Source organism: Etheostoma cragini, chromosome 8 (assembly GCF_013103735.1).
Source record: "Etheostoma cragini isolate CJK2018 chromosome 8, CSU_Ecrag_1.0, whole genome shotgun sequence".
NCBI classification, from domain to species: Eukaryota; Metazoa; Chordata; class Actinopteri; order Perciformes; family Percidae; genus Etheostoma; species Etheostoma cragini.
Genome location: NC_048414.1, coordinates 18,381,552 through 18,405,077, shown reverse-complemented (window position 1 = coordinate 18,405,077; position 23,526 = coordinate 18,381,552). Strand labels below are relative to the sequence as shown.

At 42.1% G+C, this 23,526-nt stretch overlaps 2 protein-coding genes across 3 annotated transcripts in view; one reads left to right on the top strand and one right to left on the bottom strand.

The window, feature by feature from the left end:
* Positions 1 to 18,915, bottom strand: part of si:dkey-246g23.2 (solute carrier family 66 member 2) — a 62,680-nt gene extending 43,765 nt beyond the window's left edge. The window contains exons 1-3 of one of the 2 annotated variants that reach the window (XM_034879259.1): positions 18,760 to 18,915; positions 14,823 to 15,095; positions 14,052 to 14,185 (exon numbers count right to left, since the gene is read on the bottom strand). In XM_034879259.1, coding sequence (XP_034735150.1) covers positions 14,052 to 14,185; positions 14,823 to 15,028 — 340 coding nt within the window. In that variant the 5' untranslated portion in view covers positions 15,029 to 15,095; positions 18,760 to 18,915. The remainder of the gene's footprint in view (positions 1 to 14,051; positions 14,186 to 14,822; positions 15,096 to 18,759) is intronic. The other variant, XM_034879260.1, reaches the window with a different exon arrangement.
* Positions 18,916 to 19,118: 203 nt separating this feature from the next.
* On the top strand, positions 19,119 to 23,526 carry hsbp1b (heat shock factor binding protein 1b). Its single transcript, XM_034879262.1, has 4 exons — positions 19,119 to 19,389; positions 20,542 to 20,608; positions 21,746 to 21,872; positions 22,986 to 23,526. The coding sequence occupies exons 1-3, from the start codon at positions 19,345 to 19,347 to the stop codon at positions 21,865 to 21,867; spliced, it is 234 nt and encodes a 77-aa protein (XP_034735153.1). The 5' UTR covers positions 19,119 to 19,344; the 3' UTR covers positions 21,868 to 21,872; positions 22,986 to 23,526.

The window sequence follows — 23,526 nt, the reverse complement described above, 5'->3', positions numbered from 1 at the left end:
TCTGAAGGCAAAAGGGGGTCCAACCCGTTACTAGCATGGGGTACCTAATAAAGTGGCCGGTGAGTGTATATCTATATCGATATATATAGATATATATATATATATACATATATATATCAGCTCGAACCAGTCTGGCCATTCTCCTCTGACCTCTGGCATCAACAAGGCATTTCCGCCCACAGAACTGCCGCTCACTGGATGTTTTTTCTTTTTCGGACCATTCTCTGTAAACCCTAGAGATGGTTGTGCGTGAAAATCCCAGTAGATTAGCAGTTTCTGAAATACTCAGACCAGCCCTTCTGGCACCAACAATCATGCCACGTTCAAAGTCACTCAAATCACCTTTCTTCCCCATACTGATGCTCGGTTTGAACTGCAGGAGATTCTCTTGACCATGTCTACATGCCTAAATGCACTGAGTTGCCGCCATGTGATTGGCTGCTTAGAAATTAAGTGTTAACAGTTGGACAGGTGTACCTAATAAAGTGGCCGGTGAGTGTATATCTATATATATAATTATTCAAGATGTTACACAGGACAATTACAGACACGAAAGGGGAGAGAGAGAGGGGGAATGACATGTAGCAAAGAGCCACAGGTCGGAGTAGAACCCACAGCCGCTGCGTCGAGGTGTCTTTTGTGTAACTATTCGATCAGCAGGAACAGTGGAAGTCACCAAAGTACTTTGCCACAACCAGCCTGCAAGAGAAACAGACTGTGAAAAAATAACAGACACATTCTAATCATCTGGTTGTCTGTCTCTCAGTGACAGGTATTTTTCTAGCCAGTTTTGGATGTTTGTCATGGTCTGGAGTGTTAGAGTGAGTTTGTGCATGTGTGTGCGTGTGTGTGTGTGTGTGTGTGTGTGTGTGTGTAGGGTTTTGAGTGCAGTCCTGCAGACACTAGTGTTCTCAGGAAGCACAGTGGGACATGTTGGAGACGAGTCAGAGACATCTAGTGTCTCATGGATGGCAGAGCGCCCGGGGCTCAGCACCATCTCTCCAATTAGGACAGTGGGAAGGCAGGCACCCTGCTGCAACCTCTACACACAGCTGTTCCTCTGCAACGTGAATGATCCCAGAATTGTCGAAGGGTTCGAAAACTTTCTATAAGAGAATTTGCTTCTTTTTTAATGGCAAGTTGAGTTGGATAACCCAGTGCCTCTGAAATTAGTGAATACCAACTTTTTCCTTCTAACAGGCAAACTCTTTTATGCATCAGTCTATCCTGTTGCTAAACCCAAATCAGCGTGTTGCCAATTAAGATCTGGATCTGAGGATGTAACATGTTTCACCACCACCAAGCATGTGCAAAAGTATAATAATAAAGACGTCACACGCAGCACACTGTGGGGCAAACCGTCTGCAGCAATCTACCTGCGACTATTTGGAACTGAATACCTCCGCTGTGTGCTTTTGAGTGCATGCTGGATATACCAACAACCACACTCTTCTTCCTTTCAAAGGAGTCAATGAGCATGTGCAGATATTCTATAGAAACAGTGTAACTGTACCATTACAAGTGGAATTGTGTAAGTTTGTTACAGTGACTTATAACACTATTATCATTACAACCGTATAAATAACGTAAGACAATGCTAAGATATTATATTGGAAAACATGTCCCACTTCCCTAAAGTCAGAGGCTCTACCTAGTGGCTCAGCAGAAAACTAACAGCATATCTACTTGTTTTCTGAGAGTTAAGGCACACGTCTGCTTGGCTTAACTGATAATCGATTGATCAGTGACATCCCTAATCGTGATGCTATTTTTGTAACATTAAACAGACAGCTGTGAAATGGTTAAGGAGGGTTTTTCATCAACTTAACAGGCACTGAAGGTATTGACTTCTTGTTCAGTTAGCAGACTGATATGTGGATGTCTTTATCGACACGCACACACAAACACACACACACACACACACACACACACCAGATGGGTACCTAACCCTACCACCCAGTCTCATGGTAGACACACACACACACACACACACCAGATGGGTACCTAACCCTACCACCCAGTCTCATGGTAGACACACACACACCTGTTATACACCTGTTAACACCGGTTATAAGGTCGAGATGGATGCTGATAGATGGTGTCTGTTTGTCAGGTCATCTTTCTAGTGCGGATCCAATGAGACTGTCCTGACTGACACAACCAGTTCAGCAGGGTCAAAGACAAGTTCATGAATTACTAACCCATATCCATAAATAACCACAACCTATTGGAGCAGACCCACAGAGAGAGGCTGAGGCATCAGATTTTTTGATTAGAGAGCCAAGAGCAAGTCAGTATTCGGTTTGATTTTCTCGACCACTTGGGTCTGAGGAAAAGTATCTCCATTAAATCCTGTTCTAAACCAAGTAAAGGAGAGTTGGGCTGATGTCTCCCCCCTATGAAACAGACAAAATGCAGATGTTTTCCTTATTTTGGCTTATTAGACCTCTGCTCAGGTTGTAGTTGGTCGAGGAGTTTTCCCACCAGATCAGATGAAACAAAGATAACAGAAGAATGGATGGAAATGTCCATCAAGCAGTCAGTACAAGCCCACACAGTCCTGAGGAGAGGTCTAATCTAGGGCAACAGTGGGTGCTATGAAAGGGCTTAAAACTCAACTCGTTGAAACTTTCATGAATATTTTCTTTTTAGTAGAAGCTTTTTTTTAAACTCCCTAACTAATGAGTTTATGTGCTTGTGGGAAGGTTAGTCAACTGAGATTTGAGAGTGGGCAGCAAAAAATTCATTGAATGCATAAGCTTTATGGTCAAAAATCAGACTCATCTTTTTAAAATATTATTTTTTAGGCCTTTAATGACAAAACAGTTGAAGAAGTGAAAGAGTGGGAGAGGGGAAATGACATGCAGCAAAACAGCAGGCATTCTGACTTCCGACAGAAGGAAATGCAAAAGTGTTGATAAGAACATTAAAGGTCCCATGACGTGGTGCTCTTTGGCAGCTTTTATATAGACCTTAGTGGCCCCCTAATACCGTATATAAAGTCTCTTTCTAGAAATTCAGCCTTGGTGCAGAATTACAGCCACTAGAGCCAGTCCCACAATGTGCCATTTCTGAGTCTGTAGCTTTGGAGGAGGAGGGGGGGGGGGGGGGGGGGGGGGGGGGGGGGGGGGGGGGGGGGGGGGGGGGGGGGGGGGGGGGGGCCTCAAAGGCAGAGCAAGATACTCAGAAGGGCCTCTTTACTACACTCCCACCCAACAACAATGCTTTTACACACACACTTTCTATTTATTGATTTTTTTTAAGGAAAAATACGGCTATTGCTAGGACCACAGGAACTTAAACGTAAAAATGAATAACAACTTATCCATCCATCTACGTCCGCTTACCCCAAGCTCCAACTGGGGGATCCCGAGGCATTCCCAGGCCAGGTTGGAGATATAATCTTTCCATCTAGTCCTGGGTCTTCCCCAAGGCCTCCTCCCAGCTGGACGCGCCTGGAACGCCTCCACAAGGACTCACCCAGGAGGCATCCTTACCAGATGCCCGGACCACCTCCACTGGCTCCTTTCGACGCGACTGAGCAGCGGCTCTACTCCGAGTTCGTCACAGATGACTAAGCTTCTCAGCCTATCTCCAGGGAGATGCCAGCCACCCTCCTGAGGAAACCCATTTCGGCTGCTTGTACCCTGGATCTCTATCTTTCAAAGCCTTCATGACCATAGATCAGGGTAGGAACGAAAACTGACCGGTAGATCGAGAGCTTTGCCTTCTGGCTCAGCTCTCTGTTTGTCACAACGGTGTGATAAATTGAATGTAATACTCCACCCGTTGTGCCAATTCTCGGACCAATCTCCTGCTCCATTGTCCCCTCACTTGCAAAAAAGACCCCAAGGTATTTAAACTCCTTCACTTGGGGTAAGGGCACCTTCCCTACCTGAAGAAGTCACTCCATTGGTTTCCTGCTGAGAACCATGGCCTCAGATTTAGAGGTGCTGATCCTCAGCCTAACCGCTTCACACTCAGCTGTGAATCAATCCAGTGAGTGTAGAAGGTCGCAGGCCGATGATGCCATCAAGACCCCATCATCTACAAAAAGCAGCGATGAGATCCCCAGCCCACCAAACTGCAACCCCTCCCCACCCCGACTACGCCTCAATATCCAGTCCATAAATACTACACACAGGATTGGTGACAAAAGCGCAGTCCTGTCGGAAGCCAACCCTCACCTGAAATGAGTCCAATTTACTGCCGATAACCCGGACAAAGCTTTTGCTTTGGTCATAGAGAGATTGGATGGCCCTGAGCACCCGATACTCCCGCAGCACCTCCCACAGTGTCTCCCGGGGGACCCGGTCATACACCTTCTCCAGATCCACAGTACACATGTAGACCGGTTGGGCATACTCCCAGGCTCCCTCCAGGATCCTTGCAAGAGTGAAGATTTGATCTGTTGTTCCATGACCAGGACGGAATCCGCGTTGTTCCCCTTCAACCCGAGGTTCGACTATTGGCCATGGGAATGTTGAAGGCAAGGCAAGGCAAGGCAGATTTATTTGTATAGCACATTTCAGCAACAGGGCAAATCAAAGTGCTTTACACAAAATCAGTTAAAAAATAAAAACAATTAAAAAATAAAAACAGATAAAACACGTGAATTAAAAATGAAATGAAGAGGCGTGTTAACCAAGACAGTCCCTCAATACCCAGAGATTTCAGCATTTCTGGACGGATCTTATCAATCCCTGGAGCTTTGCCACTGTGGAGTTGTTTAATTACATCAGGGACTTCCAGCAAGGAAACTGACGATAATCCCCCATCATCCTCCAGCTCTGCCTCTACCATAAAGGGCGTATTAGCTGGATTAAGGAGTTAGTTGACAGCTCCACCCCTCTAATCACCCGAGTGTCTAAAACAAACGACCGCAGATCAAATGAAATGATTATAAAATGTATCATTGATCTTTGGCCTAGGATGCTCTGGTACCACGTACACTTATGAGCATCCCTATGTTTGAACACAGTGTTTTTGATAGATAATCCATGACTAGTAAAGAAGTCCAACAACAAACAACAACTCTGGTTTAGATCGGGGAGGCCGTTTCTCCCAATCATGCCTCTCCCAGTATCCCCGTCATCCCCGTTCCAGAACCGAGACTGCGCATAGAGGTAAGCCCCACCAGAACCAACTGGTAGCACTCCACCTCCCGCACAAGCTCTGGCTCCTTCCTCCATAGAGAGATGACATTCCACGTCAGAGCTAGCCTCTGCCGCGCGGGTCTGGTCCGTCGAGGCCCCTGACACTGATGGCACTGATGCCTAAACAACCTGTAGGCCTATCTACCAGATGGCATATTGACAATGACTACAAATAGTAATCCATATTAAGACTAGACGATTATCGTCCATTACAGGCCACAAGAAGTAATTAGGTTGTTTCTTGTTGACTCACTTTTACTCACAACGTGCTAACCAGCAACATAGGATTCCATTCACTACGCTAAGTTAACTAGCGGCAGCGCTGCCAGTGTTGCTCCGGACTAAAACAATGCATGCACTGAGTCCAAAAAATGCGTTGACCCACCTATCTACAGCTAGGGGTGAACGTGATAAGCCCTATTTCATGACTGAAAAACAGCTTTCTATAGCCAAAAGTTAATTACAAAACTTATCTTTGGGTTTAGGAAAAATGTTTTCACATTGCGGCTTCTTCTGTAAGCTTCTATGAAAAAATACAAGCAATAAAATTATTTCCAAAAAACTCCCCCCTGAGGCATGTTATATTATTTCCATTTTTTAAACATTCTGCCCAAGTACAGGTAATCCAATGTACTCCACGGCTAATAAATCACCTCTCACCTACCTAACTTAATTTGACTTGCTAATTAAACTTTGCTGTTATCAAGGGTTTAATTAAACACACTCAATGTTAAAAATAAGCAGAACACTTTGTGTGTTGTAGGATATGTAAATGAAATTGGTTGGGTTGCACAGTGTCTGTCTTTGTGTCCATGTGTGCGTGCATGCTTGTGTGTGTCTGCTGCACCTGGTTTGTTACACCTGATCGGCCCTGCTGCAGTGCTGCCTTGAGTGTTGCAGATAAGAGTGAGTGGCAGAGTCATTAAACTCTGCACTGCACTATTCAGTAATTCAGAAACAAATGCGCCATGCATATAGTATGCATGTGCAAAAGACTTGCAAATGCATATAATCCCCCCCACACACACACAATTGGTGACACAAGGGGCGGCTGTGGCTCAGTGGTAGACCGGTTGCCTGCCAATCGGAGTGTGAATGTGTGTGAGTGTATATCTTATGAGCAGGTGGCACCTTGTATGCAGCCTCGGCCACAGTGTGTGAATGTGTGTGAATGGTGAATGTTTCCTGTATGATGTAAAAGCACTTTGAGTAGTCGTTAAGACTAGAAAAGCGCTATATAAATACAGCACATTTAAAATTTGAATTTACCACAGTTTTTTATCCGTCAAAAGTCACATCTGAGAGAAAAAATGTATCGGGGGTGAAAGTGAAACAAATTAATTATTCAGCTTTCCTTTCCTTCAAGTTGGCTTTGAAGAGAAAAAAGCCATTTAATTTATTTAAAGGATATACTTCAGATCAATGCCTCCACTTAGTTACTTCTTGGTCAGTGCAGAACATTAGAGAGCCCTGACTGAATAGAACAGTGTGAATTTATGTAGCAATACATTGAATACTGTATGTGATCATTTGTTCCTGCCTGGGTAAAAACAAAGTAGAGTGACATTTCATTTTGCATAAATGAATTAGCCACCGGCTGAGCGTACCTCCTCTAAACAATTCCTATCACACGTCCAATGTCTGCTGCGTCTAACCTCTCCCGGAGAGGTTATCAAGAGCAAATGGCAATTGCTTCCTCCACTTGAGTGGTAATGGTATTGAGAATGACCGTGTGGTCAACATGAGCTATCAAGATCCCATCTTGTCCTCTGTTTATGGACTGTGGTCTGGCTCTCACAAACAAGACGTTACATTGCAATTGTGGCTCTTAGCTTGGTGATTCACAAAGCAGTGTTGTAGGCGAGAGCTGAGAGCGTTGGCTGGTTAAATGTAAAAAAGATCACCAAAAGGTATAAATTGCATTCACAGGTTTAAAAAATACCTTAAGAGCTCAGATCAAATGTGTTAAAGTAGTCAGGATGCTTTACCTACTCCAACCAGTAGAGGAGGATGTTGGTCCATTCTATATTTAATTGAAATTGAATTTCTGGTTGCTTTAATCAATTCAACTCACATATTTTAATAATTATTTTTAAATTTAAATAATTCAGAGAATACTAGGTGAATTACGAATTTCCCTGGTTCCTAAAGTGTAACTCTCGCCAAAATACAATCTTGAGTTTTTATTGTTAATGTACCTGAGTCAAACTGTTGTTTAAAAGCATAATTAGGATGGAAAGGCCACTTTTAAGATTTACCGTGGTGTCGGTCAAATGTCCTTTAGAATGGGAGAGCTAGGGGTACTACTATGATAGCATCAAAATAGCTATTTTTTAAACAGAAAGAAGGCTCAAGACAACATGAAACTTTGCTCAAAGTATCACCAAGGGCTCTACACATGAACTCAAGCATTGAGAACATTGTTTGTGTTCACCGAGTTTACTAAAAAGAAAGAAAAGAAAAAGAGTTTTGAACAACTCCTGTTTCCGGTCACCGCCATCTCGCCAGTCAAAAAGTCGATCTCCGAACGTAACAGGGAGGAGAGTAAAGATGAAAAGCTTCTAAAGCTAAGTTCCATATAAATGCATGAGTAATTTGTTGTTAAAAAAAAAAACAATATTGACCTTGTAGTTAAAAAAGGAGCTTTATATAAGAATGACATTTCCTCCTATGGAGTCCGTTCATTTGCCTTTGGAGATCGACACTTTTTGACTGACAAGATGGGTGTGAGCGTAAACAACCCCCGCTAAAGTAAGTTGTTCAAAACCTTTTTTAGTAAACTCTGTGTACACAAACAATGTGTTGGATGCTGGATTTGATGTGTAGAGCCCCTGGTGATATTTTCAGTAAAGTTTCATGTTGTGTTAAGCCTTCTTAGTGATTTAAAAATGTTGATCATAGTAGTGCCCCTAGCATTCCCATTCAAAAGGCCATTTGGTAAATTTTAAAAGTGTTTTTTCCGTCCTAATGATACATTTAAAGAAAGGTTTGACTCGGGTATATTCACAAAAAGACCCTAGGTTGCATTTTGCCGAGAGTTACTCTTTAACATTTTCTCCTTTGTTTCACTTGTTCAAAGGTACTCCCCATTTTCATTGCACCAAACCTGTGACACCTAGCCTGAGGTCACATTTGTCTTTGAACATAATCTCTCCCTTTGTCTCCCAATCCCTGTTCCATAAGGCCAGGGCTTTGAATGTGGATCCCTTGGGAAGCCACTGCAAAGTCATAGCTCTGAGTCAGCTCAGTGACCATTAAAAAGACTCAACTTATCATCAAAACTTGAATTTACTTTGTTTTGGTTCCTTGGAGCATAACTATTCTTTATAGATATTAACTCATACCTTACAGACAATGGATTTTGAACATATTTTCACTATTGCATATCTACATATTCATGGACCTCTCTTGGTGGAAATGTGAACGATAACATTGTAAGGGGCTCTGTCACAAAATCAAACAGCCTCTGTTTTTGCTGAGCTTTTATTCTGTATTTAAAGCACCATCACAAGATTAAGGCAGCATTAAGAGCTAAAGTATAGCATTCCAACACACACACACACACACCCACACACACACACACACACACACACATGGAATTTGCACAGTCAATACTTAACACTCTCAGACTCATTAATGATAATGAAGGTGACCTCGCTAGAAAATTAAATCTCAGTCTAATCATGTCGATTCTCTCTCAGCTTTTACTTAAAAGAAAAGGCACCACTTGACAATGAAAACAAATGTGCACTTTCAGTGACTTCAGTTGATGCTTGTCCTATTGATAGTTTGTGTACGTGCATACTTGGAAAAATATTGTAGAGTCTGTCATGAGAGGAAAAATTAGGCCTGCACAATTTGTGGTAAATTAGGAATCACAATTTATTTTAGTTTAGAATTGATGTCAGGATTCTCTGCCATGGTTTTTTTCTCACAAGGTTGAATGTTTTTTGCACACATGAACAAAACAAATTGGCAGTACCAAACATAGATTTTTTTCAGCACCTACGGCACTTTGAGCATCACCACAAGCCTGTAAACATAAAGGCTTTGATGAAGGGAAGGGACAGCATTGCAGCGCTTTAAAACCTATTTTATACAGTCTGTGTTTAAAACTCACAGGAGGAAGTAGTAGCGTTTGTGATGCCGTCGGTGGTTCTGCGCCTGACGGCCTTTGATGGGGTGGTCCAGGTCTCTTCCCTACGTTTGTTATTTTTGGCAAGCGACAGAATCTATGCACTATAGCTTGAAGCTGTGAAAAAAAGTTAATTGAACTAATCCTTCAGGTTTGGTGTTTTTTAATATGCTGACGGTCACATTTAAGTCGTGTTTGTTTATTGTTGCCGTAACACAAGGAAACATCCGAGATAACATACCTCACTGATACATACAGTGGCTGAGACGGTTCAACACAATACAAAAGCTACAACACAAATACATAAATTCTTGTTTGTTTGAGAAGTAAGTGAAACATGGTTCCTGGCTAATTATGATTACTGTCGCTACGTAATTGTCACAAATAACGAATGTTGTTCAATACCTTCTTTATTTTCCTATGTATGTACTCTACTATTTAGACTACGAAGGTACAGCTATAAAAGTTATCTAAATGGCGACCGGCATCTTTTAACGCTTGAGTGCTATGTTTAAAGTAGTTTGTCACGTTTAGTGAAGCTGTTCACACAAATGTTATACCCCACTGTTACATGCATGTAATTTTTGAACCGTATCTATTTGGTTATTGATCAGCTCCCAGCAGCAAATTCGATACGGTAGACTACACCACTGCCGGTCATACACGGTTGGTCTGAATGAAATAAACCCAGAATTTTAACAATGATCTTGCTTCGTGCTTACTTTCCCAGGAGCTTTGCTTCCTTGTGGACAGCACTCCTTTCAGTCATGCTAACATGGCTCCATCTGGAACATTGTTCTCCATTTCCCCTGCATACACCAGAAAGGGATCAAGCATTGTTTCCTGGCAACACTGGTACACACCTACACTGTGTTGAGTTAAGTATTTTGTAAACACAGCATGGATGGAAACAAAAGTAAACAAGTATAAACGCACACCAGCAGGCCAATCAATTATGAAAAAGCCCTGACTGTGACTCTCTTAAGGGTATTCATCTTGCGTCAAAGCGTTTGGGATCACTGCGACAATGCCAAACCAGCTGTATTTTGCAGAAAAAGCTTGGCTGATCCCCACATGGATCAAGGCAACATGCCAGATTTAGTCAATCACCCAGTGGACACCCTTAAGTGATATACAGAACAGATTTCAGCAGACATGTTAAAAAAACAAAACATGGAAAACCACTACTGTAATACACACCAGGGGTGGGAACCACAGGGCACCACACAATGCTTTAGGCACACATGTCTCGCGATAACAATAATATCCCTATACAGCAATTCTCCAATAACCAATATATTGTTCCTATAAGGACACATCACAATATCTGTCTAACTATGAATAAAAAATGCCTGTTAAAAAGGTTAAATGTACAATATGTAACTTTCTGGCGCTAGGGGTCTCTTAACTAAAACAATGGATGGTAAACACAGACTTGTGATGACGGTGGGAAGTTGCGTGGAATTATGAGAGATGTAGTTTTTAGTGTTAAACAACTTCGCTGGTTAGAATGCATCTGTTCACGGACCAGTTTACCCATTCAAGTTTATTCACGTTACGTTAAGTTACGTTTATTCATGTTATTCTAATAAAATAGCTGCAGTGTCCCCAACATAATTACATTTTTCTCGATTTGATTTTTATTAGTAAATGACCAGTTAGCTATTGAGCCAGCCAGCTAACATTAGCCAGCAGCTAAAACACCAATATTTTACATATCAATGTCACCTTTTGGATGGTTTCAACACCAGGCGCACGTGGTTTGTTGTAACGCTTGGTAGCTACTCAACGAGGCTGAGAGACAGGTGTGGGTGGGGATTGCCGGGGAATCTCCGCAGCGGCGAGGACGTTCGATGCCTGTTGTGCAGCGACAGAACATCTCCCAGCTGCCCTTCACTTTTCTATAATCTTTTTTCATTTTTGTTGCATTACCCCACCTTTAACTTAATTTATTTATTTTAACTAACCGTAAAGACGGCTAAACGCAAAGATGGGGGAAATACGGCAGGGAGGACATTTTTGGCACGGACACTGGTAGCACAGACTAGCTAGCTAGCTAACGTTTTAAGACATTTCAATGCAGAAATGTTACATATTGTATCTTTAGGTGCATGTTTTCTCTTTAAATCACAGAAAGTCAAAACTGTTACAAAACAGCACAATTCTGCAGCAAAAGTTTTTTTAGTCTGCAAAATTAAAATAAAGGAATTATAGAGCAAATATGGGTCCAGACTTTGGACTCAACTGTGGCTGGGGCATCTCAAAATGCTGTCCGCCATCCTGTTGAAAACCTCTTCGGCAAGTAAACTCATGTTTAAGCTCCCCTCATTCATGTGTTGAGCGCCACCTCGAGGAGCCATGAAGTAGCAACGCTGAGCAGGAAAATCTATTCAGAGTGCCTTATATTTTTTTATGAATCACTTTCCTTCTGAAGTTTTTACATTGGCTCCCTGTTTCTCAAAAAACTGATGCACTGAATGGTTTCCTTAAATTATGGCTGAAGATTTTTTCCTTTCGTGCTGCCTTTTAAAGTAAGTGTTCATTTCCTACACTGGACTGCAACTGTTATTCTTGTAAATCATATCTGTCGTATTCTATTTGAGCTCTTTTTATGTTTTCAATTGCTCTTTAGTGTTTTATGTGAAGCACTTTCAAGTGCTTTGTTGCTGACCTGTGATATGCAAATAAAGCTGTCTTTGTCTTTCCTAATTAAAATATTGATGATTGATATTTGGCGCCAGCGTATTCATTCTCGTATCAAACTCAGAAGCAACAACGAGATATTGCTGTATCAATATTCAGTTCCACCTTTAATACACACACAGCGAGAGATGCCTTCCCAAGTATGGATTCAATTTGTGTGTGTGTGTGTGTGTGTGTGTCTTTAGAAAGTGGAAAACAAGGTCAGTAAGTAGGGAACAGGTGCTGCAGATGTTTATCTAGATCACAGATGACCATGGTGTGGCACACATGGACTGCAGTCTCAGATGTTCCTTCTGAAAGGAGAAGATAGGGGAAGGAACAGGAGGAGGAGGAGGAGGAGGAAGAGGAGTGCAACTGAATGAGCAACACAAAGAGATAAAAAGAAGAAAGAGGAGAGAAGAGCAGAGGAGGAAGGTGCAATAAGAGGAAAAGAAAGGGCAGAGAAGGGTGCTGAGTGGGTAGCGGAGAAATGACAGGAAACAGCTCAGCGTGAAAGCTCTTTGAAAAAAGTTAGAAATCATGCCAACAAGCATCTTGGGGAGAATAAACTACTTTACATCGAGGTGACCCTGATCTGTTGGAAAGACTTAGCGATGGAGGGAGGAGCGGGCAGTCAGGACTGAAAGACTGTTCTGATCTATTCTCGTCCTTACCCCACCATCCCCCTTCGTACTCAGGCTCTGTGAAACCGGACCTTAGCCCAATCCTTCGGAGAGGGGGGGCGTGATGTAAGAGGGTGGTCCTGCTGCGTTTAAGTAACCAGAGTCAAAACGGACAAACTCTGTATATCTGCATTATTTTGAATATATCATCTTTCTGTATCTAAGCCTGTTCATAATAAAGAGTGCTTGTACATGTTTGTGGGCAGACTTATTGTCCAATGTAACAACATGTGTACAAAATACTGGGCAGAGATAGATATAAAGCCCATAAAAAACATCTCCAAGAAATCCACCCAAGGTCATCATTAACGGTTATTTTCGCCATGAAAAAGTTTACGCGTGGGCCTTAATGAAAAAAAAGGGCTCATGATGAGTAATACACCAGCTCTTAGCTGAGACAAGAGAAGCACAGATGCCAAAGATAAAGATGATCATTGCTCTTGTGCCCAAACGCGCAATCTCTCGCCTCTCAATCAAAAGTCCCTATAAAAAAGAAAAGCCACTGAAATTGACACAAATGGACCCACATTCTGTTTTGCTTCATAGAGAAATCCCCCTCCTTACAACCCAATCGACATCAAATCAAACATTCATCATGATTTATGTCTTTAATAATGCATTCTTCTCTGCATGATATTACAAGTATTACAAGATTCCATCAAAATAAAAGTTGTGCTTAGATTGAATATCTGTCAGCCCATTCGCAAAAAGCAATCAATTCCAGAGTCTGTAAATTATTCCATAAAAAGACAGCACCCCATACAGAATGACCCTGGAAATAATCTTGGACCGGCCTCCCTCCCTCTGCACACACGCACACGCACATGAACACGGAGGATGCTGATCTCCAATTCTCCCTCACCCTGCACCAATGCCTCCACAGCCACACAGTCGTGCCCAAAATAGACTAATCGTATGTGTGACACTCCAGCGCCTAATACATCCAAAGGACATTTGTGCTTTGCCTTGCACTTTCCCACATATTTTAATATCTATGAAATCATTTCATCCCCCTTCAGGCTTTAACACATCCATTGTACAGCAGCATCTGATTTAACATCCAGACACAAGGAACCTAAAGTAACTAAAGAATAAGGCAAGCAAATATCTGATTAGTGGTACATCAGTGGCTGTCAGTGGCAAGACGTTTTGAAATAGCAGCCTTGCCAGTGCTGTTCCAATGGCCCCCTCTTTTGGTAAGAAGAAGGAGTTGAAGCATTTGGCATCTAAATTGCTAACACAGAGAAGTGGCGTGCTGGATATGTGGAATACTACCCTGAAATGAGTTGTACTAGTACTGTTAGTGCATGACAATGATACATGCTGTTAGTTTTAATTGAGTTATGTCAGGTGTGACCGCTGTCAGTCGAGAGTTTTTGGAACAAAGCCGGTTACCTGAAAGCCGGTGTTGCCTGGTGCTGACTCGGTTGGTGTTTTGGACCGTGCAGCAAAGGTGGAGCATGGCGAACATGGTGAGGATCATCATCACACTCTGGAGCAGCAGGGTGAGCTCAAACTGCTTCCCTATCCTGCAAGGACGTAACCAAACACAGTCACATTCAAGAGGTGACTGAGCTGATACAGGAGAGAACTTCTAAATCTAAAATAAAATCTAACACTACAGACACCAAATGACTGTAATGTGACCTTTGTAATACAAGTCAGGAAGATTACAACACATAATCAAGACATGTACACAACACAGTTAACACACATTACTATACTATTCAATTATATGGGTTTTATTATGTCATACAGGCTATAAGCAGCACAGAAATACCATATAAATACTGCACTGTTCTAACCAGATTCTATAACAAATGTATTAGATTCCTTTTTCTGTCCCTCCAGTCATAACGACCACCTGTGCTCTCTCTCTCTCGCTCTCTCGCTCTCTCTCTCTCTCTCTATTATTTGAAAAACAATTTAAGAAGAAGTCTTGAGGGGAACAGCACATGGCTGATTATACAAGCAATCTATTTTTATTCCGTGATTTTATTTCCTATTCCATTCATTTATGACACCAACACTGATCTGAGGAAATACCTTGTAAATGTCGTGTGTCTTCCAAAGGGCAAAAGGGAAGAAAGCAGACTGAAAAAAATTAGAAAGACAGACAAACACTCATATCGTGTGAAAACACAGGCCTTCGCCTCTTCTGCTCACCAGAAGAAGATGCGCAGGATGTTGGCTATGAGCAGCACCAGGCAGACTCGGGTGGAGAAGCCCTCGCTGCTGTTGCTCCTCTGGATGTCCTGGTACTGTGGCACATAGGGCAGGGCCCCCCCGAACACCATGAGGCAGGACGCCATCCAGGACAGTAACGTCCACGAGCCCTCCATGTCCTCCTGCACAACCACCTCTGAATCCATCACACCAAGAGAAGCTCAGGAGTGTCCGAGGGGGCGGGGGTGTCTAAAGGTTGGACCCGGGACGCTGCTAAGTGAAAGGAATATAGGATAAGGGCTGCATGACATGAGGAAAATATGCAATATATGATAACGTTGTTGAATATCGCGATAATGATATTACTTGCAACAAATAAACAGATATTAAAGTGTACTCAGTTCTGCATTTCAGCTGCTTTCAGTATTCTGTTAAAGCTAGAGTGTGTAGTTTCTGTTGCCCCAATGACGAACTGTTAGTAATGACAACAACACTGTTGTTGCATCCACATGATACAAGCCTTTCATTATCGCACACGGCCTAACCCCTCCTACACACGGTCGCTAGTAGCCAAGGAGGACACAGAGGATTCAAAAAACATGATGAACTCTTCAGAAGAGGTAATTATCTTCTCTCGAGTTTCTGCTTGAGAAAGTCACCAGACGACATCATGTTCTCAACATAGCCATACTAAGAAATACAGAGAATTGTGTGGAGCTGATAGTCTTAATTAGCTTTCTAGCAACTCATTTGACATTGGCTTGAATGCAACAGACGTTTATTAATATATAAGTTTTGCACTAAAGCTTTAAAAGGCAATAGTAAAACAAATGACAGTTACATTTCAAAGTCCTGTTTTCTACTTTTTTTCAACATTTTCTTCAACTAACACAAAAAACCTCTATGTCGCAGATATGCGATATGTTGCAGCCCTTAACAAGGTGTTTATTGATATAGACAGTTGATATTGATTAAAAATGATATTTTGTGCAGCACTATTTAGGATATAGAATATAATGAGAGTTCAGCGGCTTTATTAACACTGATGGATGCTTGGAGGGAGCCAGGTGGTCATCCCAGGGACTGAAATTAGCATTCCCAAAGATCCCATCTGCAGTAAAACTTATTAAGCTGATTACATTTAAATACCTCAGTTATGTATAGACCAGTTTTGATTTTTTGCCTGTTTTCAATAGCTGTGCCTGCCCACTACAGTCTCCCTAACCACAATGTTTTTTATTTAAAGCAAGACAATGGCTCTGGCCAAAACATACGCAAATTTGAATATACCTTTGGAAAAAATCGAATATATTTGAATTGCCAACGGTGATTTTCACTGAATGTCTGTTTTACAGTAGAAAAAGCAGAAGTGGAGATATTAAAATGACTGATGGCTGAATTACATTAGCTGCTTCAGTTTATGGGTCCTAACGACTCTGCTTATTCTAAGTGTGAGGAACCCTAGTTATTTCACTTTAGAAAAAAGGAAGAATCATACAATTTGAATAAGTAAGTTCTTATAATGAATATTTAACCTGTGCAGAACACACACACATGGACCTTGCAAAATAAGGTTATATGATTACATAGACATGAGCGGTAATGTAGGCTCACACATATACACAAAGGTAGAGATGTGTGCTTTATGAATTAACAGCCACAGAGCCAGACAGGAATGGAGGTCACAGATTTAGAAACGTCCCATAGAGAGAGAGAGAGAGAGAGGAAGAGAGAGAGTGGAGTGCAAGGAAAGGATAAATGGCCAGTAGGTAGCCAGTAAAAGCAGAGAGGACAGGTAGTGGGGCCACTACCTGTCCTGTGTGTGTCGTCCAGTGTCGCCTTGTGTCCTAGCTCCTGGCTGCCACAGCGCCAAGATAACAAGCCAAAATGCAAGTCTGTGTTCTTCAGGTTCGTCATTCGGGAGTGTTCAAAAAAATTAAACATATTACCAAGCTCAAGCTTTTCTGTCTGCAGCCCAACTAGTTGAGGTACTCTAATCCTTTAAATAGTGGTGTTATGTGTCAAATGCTAGCAGGCATTACTGAAGGGATAATAACATCAATAAAGGTTAGTGATTTCCTCGTTCTCCAGAGCACCCTCCAGAACAAATTAAGTGATTCATTTCAGAGAATGGGATTTTGTAATACTGTACAGAAAAACACCTCCCGGAAAGTGGGAATGGCACATGAGCATGTTGGCTGTAAGAGCCACTGTGTTGCTGTGTACACAAAACCAGTTCCAGAGGGATGGGGCTGCTCTGTCTCCAAAGGTTCAGAGTCTGGTGTGGGGAATGGAGAGCAGGCCTGCATCTGAAGACCACAGGTTTTTGGGTGGGGTGTATGGATGGAGGAGGTTGGAGAGACACTGTGGGGCCAGGGCATGCAGGGATTAGTAGGTGAGAAGTACACTCAAACAGTGAGAAGTACAGGAAATTGGTGTGACGTGATTTTTTTGAAACAGTGTTATTCTTGTTGTGGTTGTGTAATATCACTTAAAGGGGCTCTAAGCTATGTTGGTTGATTTTTAGGATGTTACTTCTTGCAGACGTTTAAGGTATTTTCAAACAAAACAAGACTAGCTTACCCCTCCCTCCTCCTCCTTATCCCGTCCCTTCAACCTCTCTTCTGTGCTTCTGTGCACTAACCCCCCACCCCCACCCCACCAAATCCTTCTTGTCGGTAATTGGCTGGAACGCTGTGTGTGTATGCTTCGTGGTGCAGGTGGGTGCAGTTTGTTTTTGATGCCGTTTGTAGACCCTGGGCTGTCTAGAGAGACCACTTTTTTAACTTTTTTTAAGTGTGTTCTGGGGATAGGCAGCTCGTGGACATTGAGGATATATCTGCTGTATGTCACGACCAATGTTGTAGCCTAAAACACGTGTGACTTAGAGCACCTTTAGCAGTATGACTTTCACTTCAAAATCTAAAAAAGAGGGCCAGCATGAATATAAACTCTTTTACTCCCAGCTGACAAACAACTCAGTATAGTAAACAGCCTGTAAACACTTTTTTAGTAAAAAAAATGCTTTAGTCATGACAAAATTGAAGAAGAAAAAATGCTCACCGGCAGTTTCTCTGCTGCTAACTTTTTTTTAACACACTTGGTGTATGATTGCTGCATAGGATTGCTGATAGTAGGCTATTTTAACACAAGAGATGCAGCTGTGGCTGGAGCACTGAGAGTCAACCAGAAGATGAAGGGGGTCTGATTACTCGTTAGACATCTATTATTTCACACAACTCAGCTGTAAGTAAGGACGTCAATATATATTCCAGCCAAGACCTCTCTGCTTTGGGGGATTAAGCCAGACAGGTGGATCTGGTGGAGCAAAAGCCAGTTCAAAAGACTGCCAAACTGGAGCGCAAGCCTTTTTCACAATCCAGATTGTTTTTTTTTTTACAGGGTTTCCAACAGTTAAACATTACTCAAGAATTTAACAATCCAGCTATTTCAGCCATTTCCTTCTGCCTAGTTGTATGAGTAAATAATCACACCCACGCCACAGTAGTAATGTGTTAGTTAGGCCACCTTTAGTAACAGGACATGCTGTTATGCAAGCAAAGCATAGCTTCATAGGGTTGGGTTACCAGCATGCCTGAACATACAGGCATCAATTTTGGATTACCAGTAACAGTACAAAAGTCAACAGCTATTACACAGTCTGGGTACCCTTTTATAGATTGATATGAAAAGACAGAGTAGATTAAACGTGTTTAATATCAAATTCAGTAGTCTGAGCTAAGAGAGTCGGCGTCTTTGTTCTAAAAAGATTTTTGTTTTTAAAAAAGCGCGCTCACAACGCGCACCATGGTCACCCCTATGCTCTGATAATGTATCGCCCCAGATACAGATTTAAGTCATGTATGCCTGCCTGAGTAAATCATTAAAGATTCAGATTCGTTTTACAAGTTTAACATGAATAACTTGCTTCACTTACCTGACGCCTTCATTCACTTTCCTTCACCTTTATCAGAACACCAACTCGGACACGGATGTTGGTCGGAGTCAAAACAGCCTGGGTTCCCTGGCAGCTCCAACTTTTAAATCTCAACTCGTTCTGAAGAGAGGAGAAACATGCGCGCGCGTGAAGGCACACATATGCGCGCGCGCACACACGCACAGATACACGCACAGATACACACACAGTTCATTATTATTTTCAGACCAATTTCAGCATTAAACATACATGTCGTAATATCACGTAATGAGATGTAGCCTTTGGGGAATAAATGCTTGGAATATGTGTCGTTTATTGTCTTCTTGACGTGCTTTTTGAGGCCATAAGGTTAAAGAAAACTAGCTACTAAAGTAGTACCAAAGAGGTACTACTGTATGCTCCCCATTTCTTGGCATCACACAGCTCTCGCGAGATTCTCTCTGTTGTAGAACAGCTGACTGTGCGGTGGGTGGTGGTGCGAAGGACTGCTATCTATTTCAAACAGTTAGCTAAGGCTGCACATCTGATAGTGAATACAAACGGTTTGTGTTCTGTTCAGACATTGATAGTGATTTACACCACAACATGGCGGAGACGGATCCCAAGTCGGTGCAGGACCTTACCAATGTGGTGAGTCGTGGTCGTGATGGCAAGCTAGCGTTAGCTACAGCAGCCTTGCTATCAATGGCAAAAGGAATGCTAACTGTTGCAAGCTATTGTTAGCGAACGTTAGTTTACAAGCAATGCTTAGCCAGAGTATTTGCAACATTTCATGTTATTTATCTGTTTGTATAATGAAATAGGTCAATTGGATCGGTTTGTTCAACCGGTTTATTGACGCCAGAACGGCCTTTTGTTTAGCACGTTATGTAACGTTAAGGGTCAGTCAGTTTGGCTTTTACATGACATCACAACATCACAACCGAGTTAACAGCATTGACTTTAGCTAGCTGGATAAGTTTTGCTGCTGTGTGGGCTAACGCTACTTCTCGATAGAGTCGCTTGTTAATAGTAATTGTCAATTGTTCATCTAGAATACTAGCGTTAATTCGCCAGCTAGGTTATGCAAATGTAGCTGGACATGTTTCTTAGTGTTGTCATGGAGATGAGCAAGACAGTTAACTAGTTAACGCTAAACTTCAGTTATTAGAGGTTCACCCTGTCGGGGTTGTGTTCGCTATAACATCCGCCTCCTAAACTTCAATAATCTTCTGTGGTGGTTTTCACCCTATATATTCTAATAATATCAAATATAGTTTTGTTTTCACAAGAACTGTCGAGTAAAGCTTTTCATTTCCAACAACATTTCCCATCATGTTCCCCAAGGACGACTACAGTTGTTGTAAAGTGTTTTTTGTTTTATTTAGGACTTGAATTAACCTTAACCACAGGTCTTTGTTATCTGAAGCATGGGGGAAACGGTTTGTCAGTGTCTGGGGGCACAGACGATGTTATAGAGCCACATTATGGGATGGGCCGCAAAAAGCACCAGTACAGAAGAGTTTTTAGAACAATTTCTATTGTTCTGCACAGAATCATATCCCATGGTTACTGAGCTTTTACATTGTTGTCAAGGAAACTAGACTTTCTTTGTATCATTGTCTTGCTGCCTTTTTAAACCATTCATAGATCACCGGCATGATATAAGAGTGGGAGTGCTGATGTTTTTTCAGTGGCAGAGGTATTGTTAATAGTCTAAAGTCCACTGACAGTGTTGTGGCTCAAATCCTCTTGATTGTGTCATCCTCTAATTAAACCAACTTCCAATTGTTTGTTTCACAGGTCCAGACACTGCTGCAACAGATGCAGGACAAGTTCCAGACCATGTCGGACCAGATCATCGGGAGGAATATCCTTACTAATCTAACTGTAAAGCAAGGGATCTCTGTCTATGTGTCTGTCCTTCGTATATCGTAAGAACCGTTAATCCTTCTACTTTACATATGGCAGGTATTTTGCTGAGTACCCCAAGCCTGTAGATGTTGAATTTGGTGCAATTTTAATTGTCACACGTTCAACATTAATAATTGTTAACCGCGTGACCTTGTGTGAGTGAATGGGGACAGGGCTGCACGGAGAGTAAGAGGAGAGATCCAAAAACAGACACGGCTTTACAGAAGAAATGGGTCATGTAACGCACTATTAAACCATATCGATATAAACAACATTGCTTCATTTGTGGAGAGGCAGCGAATGCGAGGACATTAGGTGTGACCTAGAGGAAAAATATTACTCACACCCTAGAGCCCTGTGAGCTAACAGACACTAACTAGCACTGGTCACTGCTGTTGTCTGAAAAACAACACAGACGCCACAATTTAAACCTTGTGACCGACGTATGACAGACTGCTATCTGTTGTGGAATTTTCCTCACGTTGCTCTGTCCTCTGTGACTGTCTACATCTAGAAACTAAGCTGCACGATGCAGAAAACAACTCAGACTGGCTCATGGTCAGACATTGGTTTACGGAGCGGTTGATTGGCTTTGCAAAAACAGGTCAGAATGTTTGTAGGCTGGAGAAGACACCCAAACACACTGTGAGAGCAGGCAGTAATGGTCCAGATTCCAGAACAGTCGTACTGGCTGATTGGATCCCTGTGATCTAAGTGTGCACATACTTTACAGTTAATGCGTCCTGGCATGATAGGACGACAAAAGTCGCACTGAAAAAAAGGTCCACGTAACCACGTCCGCATCATGGCAGCTGTATTCCTCAGGACCCAAGACAGCACAGTGTCGAGTGTGTTTGGAGGAAGCTTCGAGCAACAACAATAGAGGCCAAGCAGTTGGCCCAGGCCCTGGACTAGTCATTTAAATGCAATCCATTTTTCATTGATTTAAATCCAATAAGGCTTGCAATTTGAATCTAGTTCAATAGATTGGTGTCTCAATGATAGCCTTACACTGACCTAGATATAATTATCCCCATTTAAGAGTGCCTCTGTGAGTTCTTATGTTAATTATTTGCCTTAACTGCCTCTTCACTTGATGAGATGAGCACACGCATTGATGACTTGGAGAAAAACATTGCAGACCTGATGACCCAGGCTGGTGTTGAAGAGATTGAGGCAGCACCTGAAAAGGCTAAAGAGGGACAAGGCTCCTAATGAAGGTAAGCGGTAGACACTAGCTTTAAGAACAGTGCAACACCAGCAGGGGCTGAAGTTAACTCTTTTTTTAACCTGTGTGGCAGGTGGATTTAAAAATCCACCTGTCACTTTTTACCAGCCAATTTGTTTGCCTCATAAAAGGTATTGCTGTGTCTCTATGATCCTAACTTGTCCTATCTATGGTAGCCTACTCATGGTCATTGTGCCGCCATGAGGGGCTGTAGTAGGGGGGCCCGCCTTGATAATCCAGCATAAAGGCATCATTTCCTATCCTGGGCTGGGACACATATTCAATCTGTTTGATAAAGTATTTACTGGACTTTAAGTTATCATTGCACCAACAGTAATGTAGCTGTCTTCAATTTAGGTCATCCTGTATATCTCATCTGAGCAGTCCCGTCCGCTGCAGCAAGCAGACAGGAGTTTTGGTTGAAAACACTTTTGAAGTAGTAACGTCAGCCAACATCATTAGAGCACCTTTACTCTTAATATATAGACTTCAGAAGATTGCAACACCTGCAGCGCCGCCACTAGTTAGCTTAGCGTAGTTTTTGGAATTCTATGTTGCCGTTTAGCATGCTGTGAGTCAACAAAAAACAACAACCCAATTACTTGTTGTGGCCTGCATATTCACGAGTACATTTAGCTATGCAGATTAAGACTAGACAATTTCCTAGACATATTGATTTGGGACTATATTGGGTGGAAGCCCACTACCAAGTCAATGTCTGCCTAGGAAATCGTCTAGTCTTAATATGGTTTGCAATTTGTACTTGTTGTGAAGATGCCAGCCAAAAGAAGCAATTAGTTTTTGTCTTCTTTGGTTGGCTCGCTTTTATCCAAAACATGCTAACCGGCACTATTCACTACGCTAAGCTAACTGGTGTTGCACCGGACTTAAACAATGCATGCACTGGCCCACCTATCTACATATGGGGGAGACCGTATTAAGCCCTATTTCAACAAACAGTGGCATGTTCCTTTACTGATTGTGTTCATTTTTGCTTTGTCAGATGTAAACGTGGCAAAAGGCACAGAATGTTTTCCCGAAATGAATTCATCACATTCTTTGAACCACTTTACAACATGGAGCATTTGTTTTGTCTGTCCCGCAGGAAAGCAGCACGGTGTGAAGTTGGTCCTATACCCAGGAGCAGCGGACTTTTCCATTCTGATAATGACTTCTATTGATTTGGTGTGTCGTTGTGTGAAATGCTTTTTTATATATTGAATATTGTGAAACGGTTAGTTATGCAATGACTTGAAAAGTTGAACTTTATTTGTGAGCTAGAATAGTGTGATATGCCCCTCAGAACTTCAAGTGCAGGAATGCAAGTTATGGATTTTTGTGCGCTGACCGGGAGGTTATGTCGCTGCCATCATATCTCATAATTAAATCCCCACGAGGTGATGGCTGATGGGGACAGTTTTGCCCGAGCCTGTGCTGAGAAGTACAACCCGCAGGCTAACAGGCCAGTGGAAGCTCCACCCCCACTACCATGGGAACATACAAACAGCACTGTTATTACCAAGGTGTGGGGTGCATTCCAATTTTAACTCATTTTCTTCTATTAAAAGTGATTTAATACACTGCTGTCTGTCATGTATTACATAATAAATATGTGGCCAGGTGCTGATAATTTTTAATATAAATAA

Coding starts and splice junctions, on each gene's coding strand:
- hsbp1b (XM_034879262.1), top strand. CDS start 19,345: ATGGCGGAGACGGATCCCAAGTCGGTGCAGGACCTTACCAATGTG. Junction 19,390..20,541: donor TGCAGGACCTTACCAATGTG/GTGAGTCGTGGT, acceptor TTTGTTTCACAG/GTCCAGACACTGCTGCAACA. Junction 20,609..21,745: donor GGACCAGATCATCGGGAGGA/ATATCCTTACTA, acceptor CTGCCTCTTCAC/TTGATGAGATGAGCACACGC.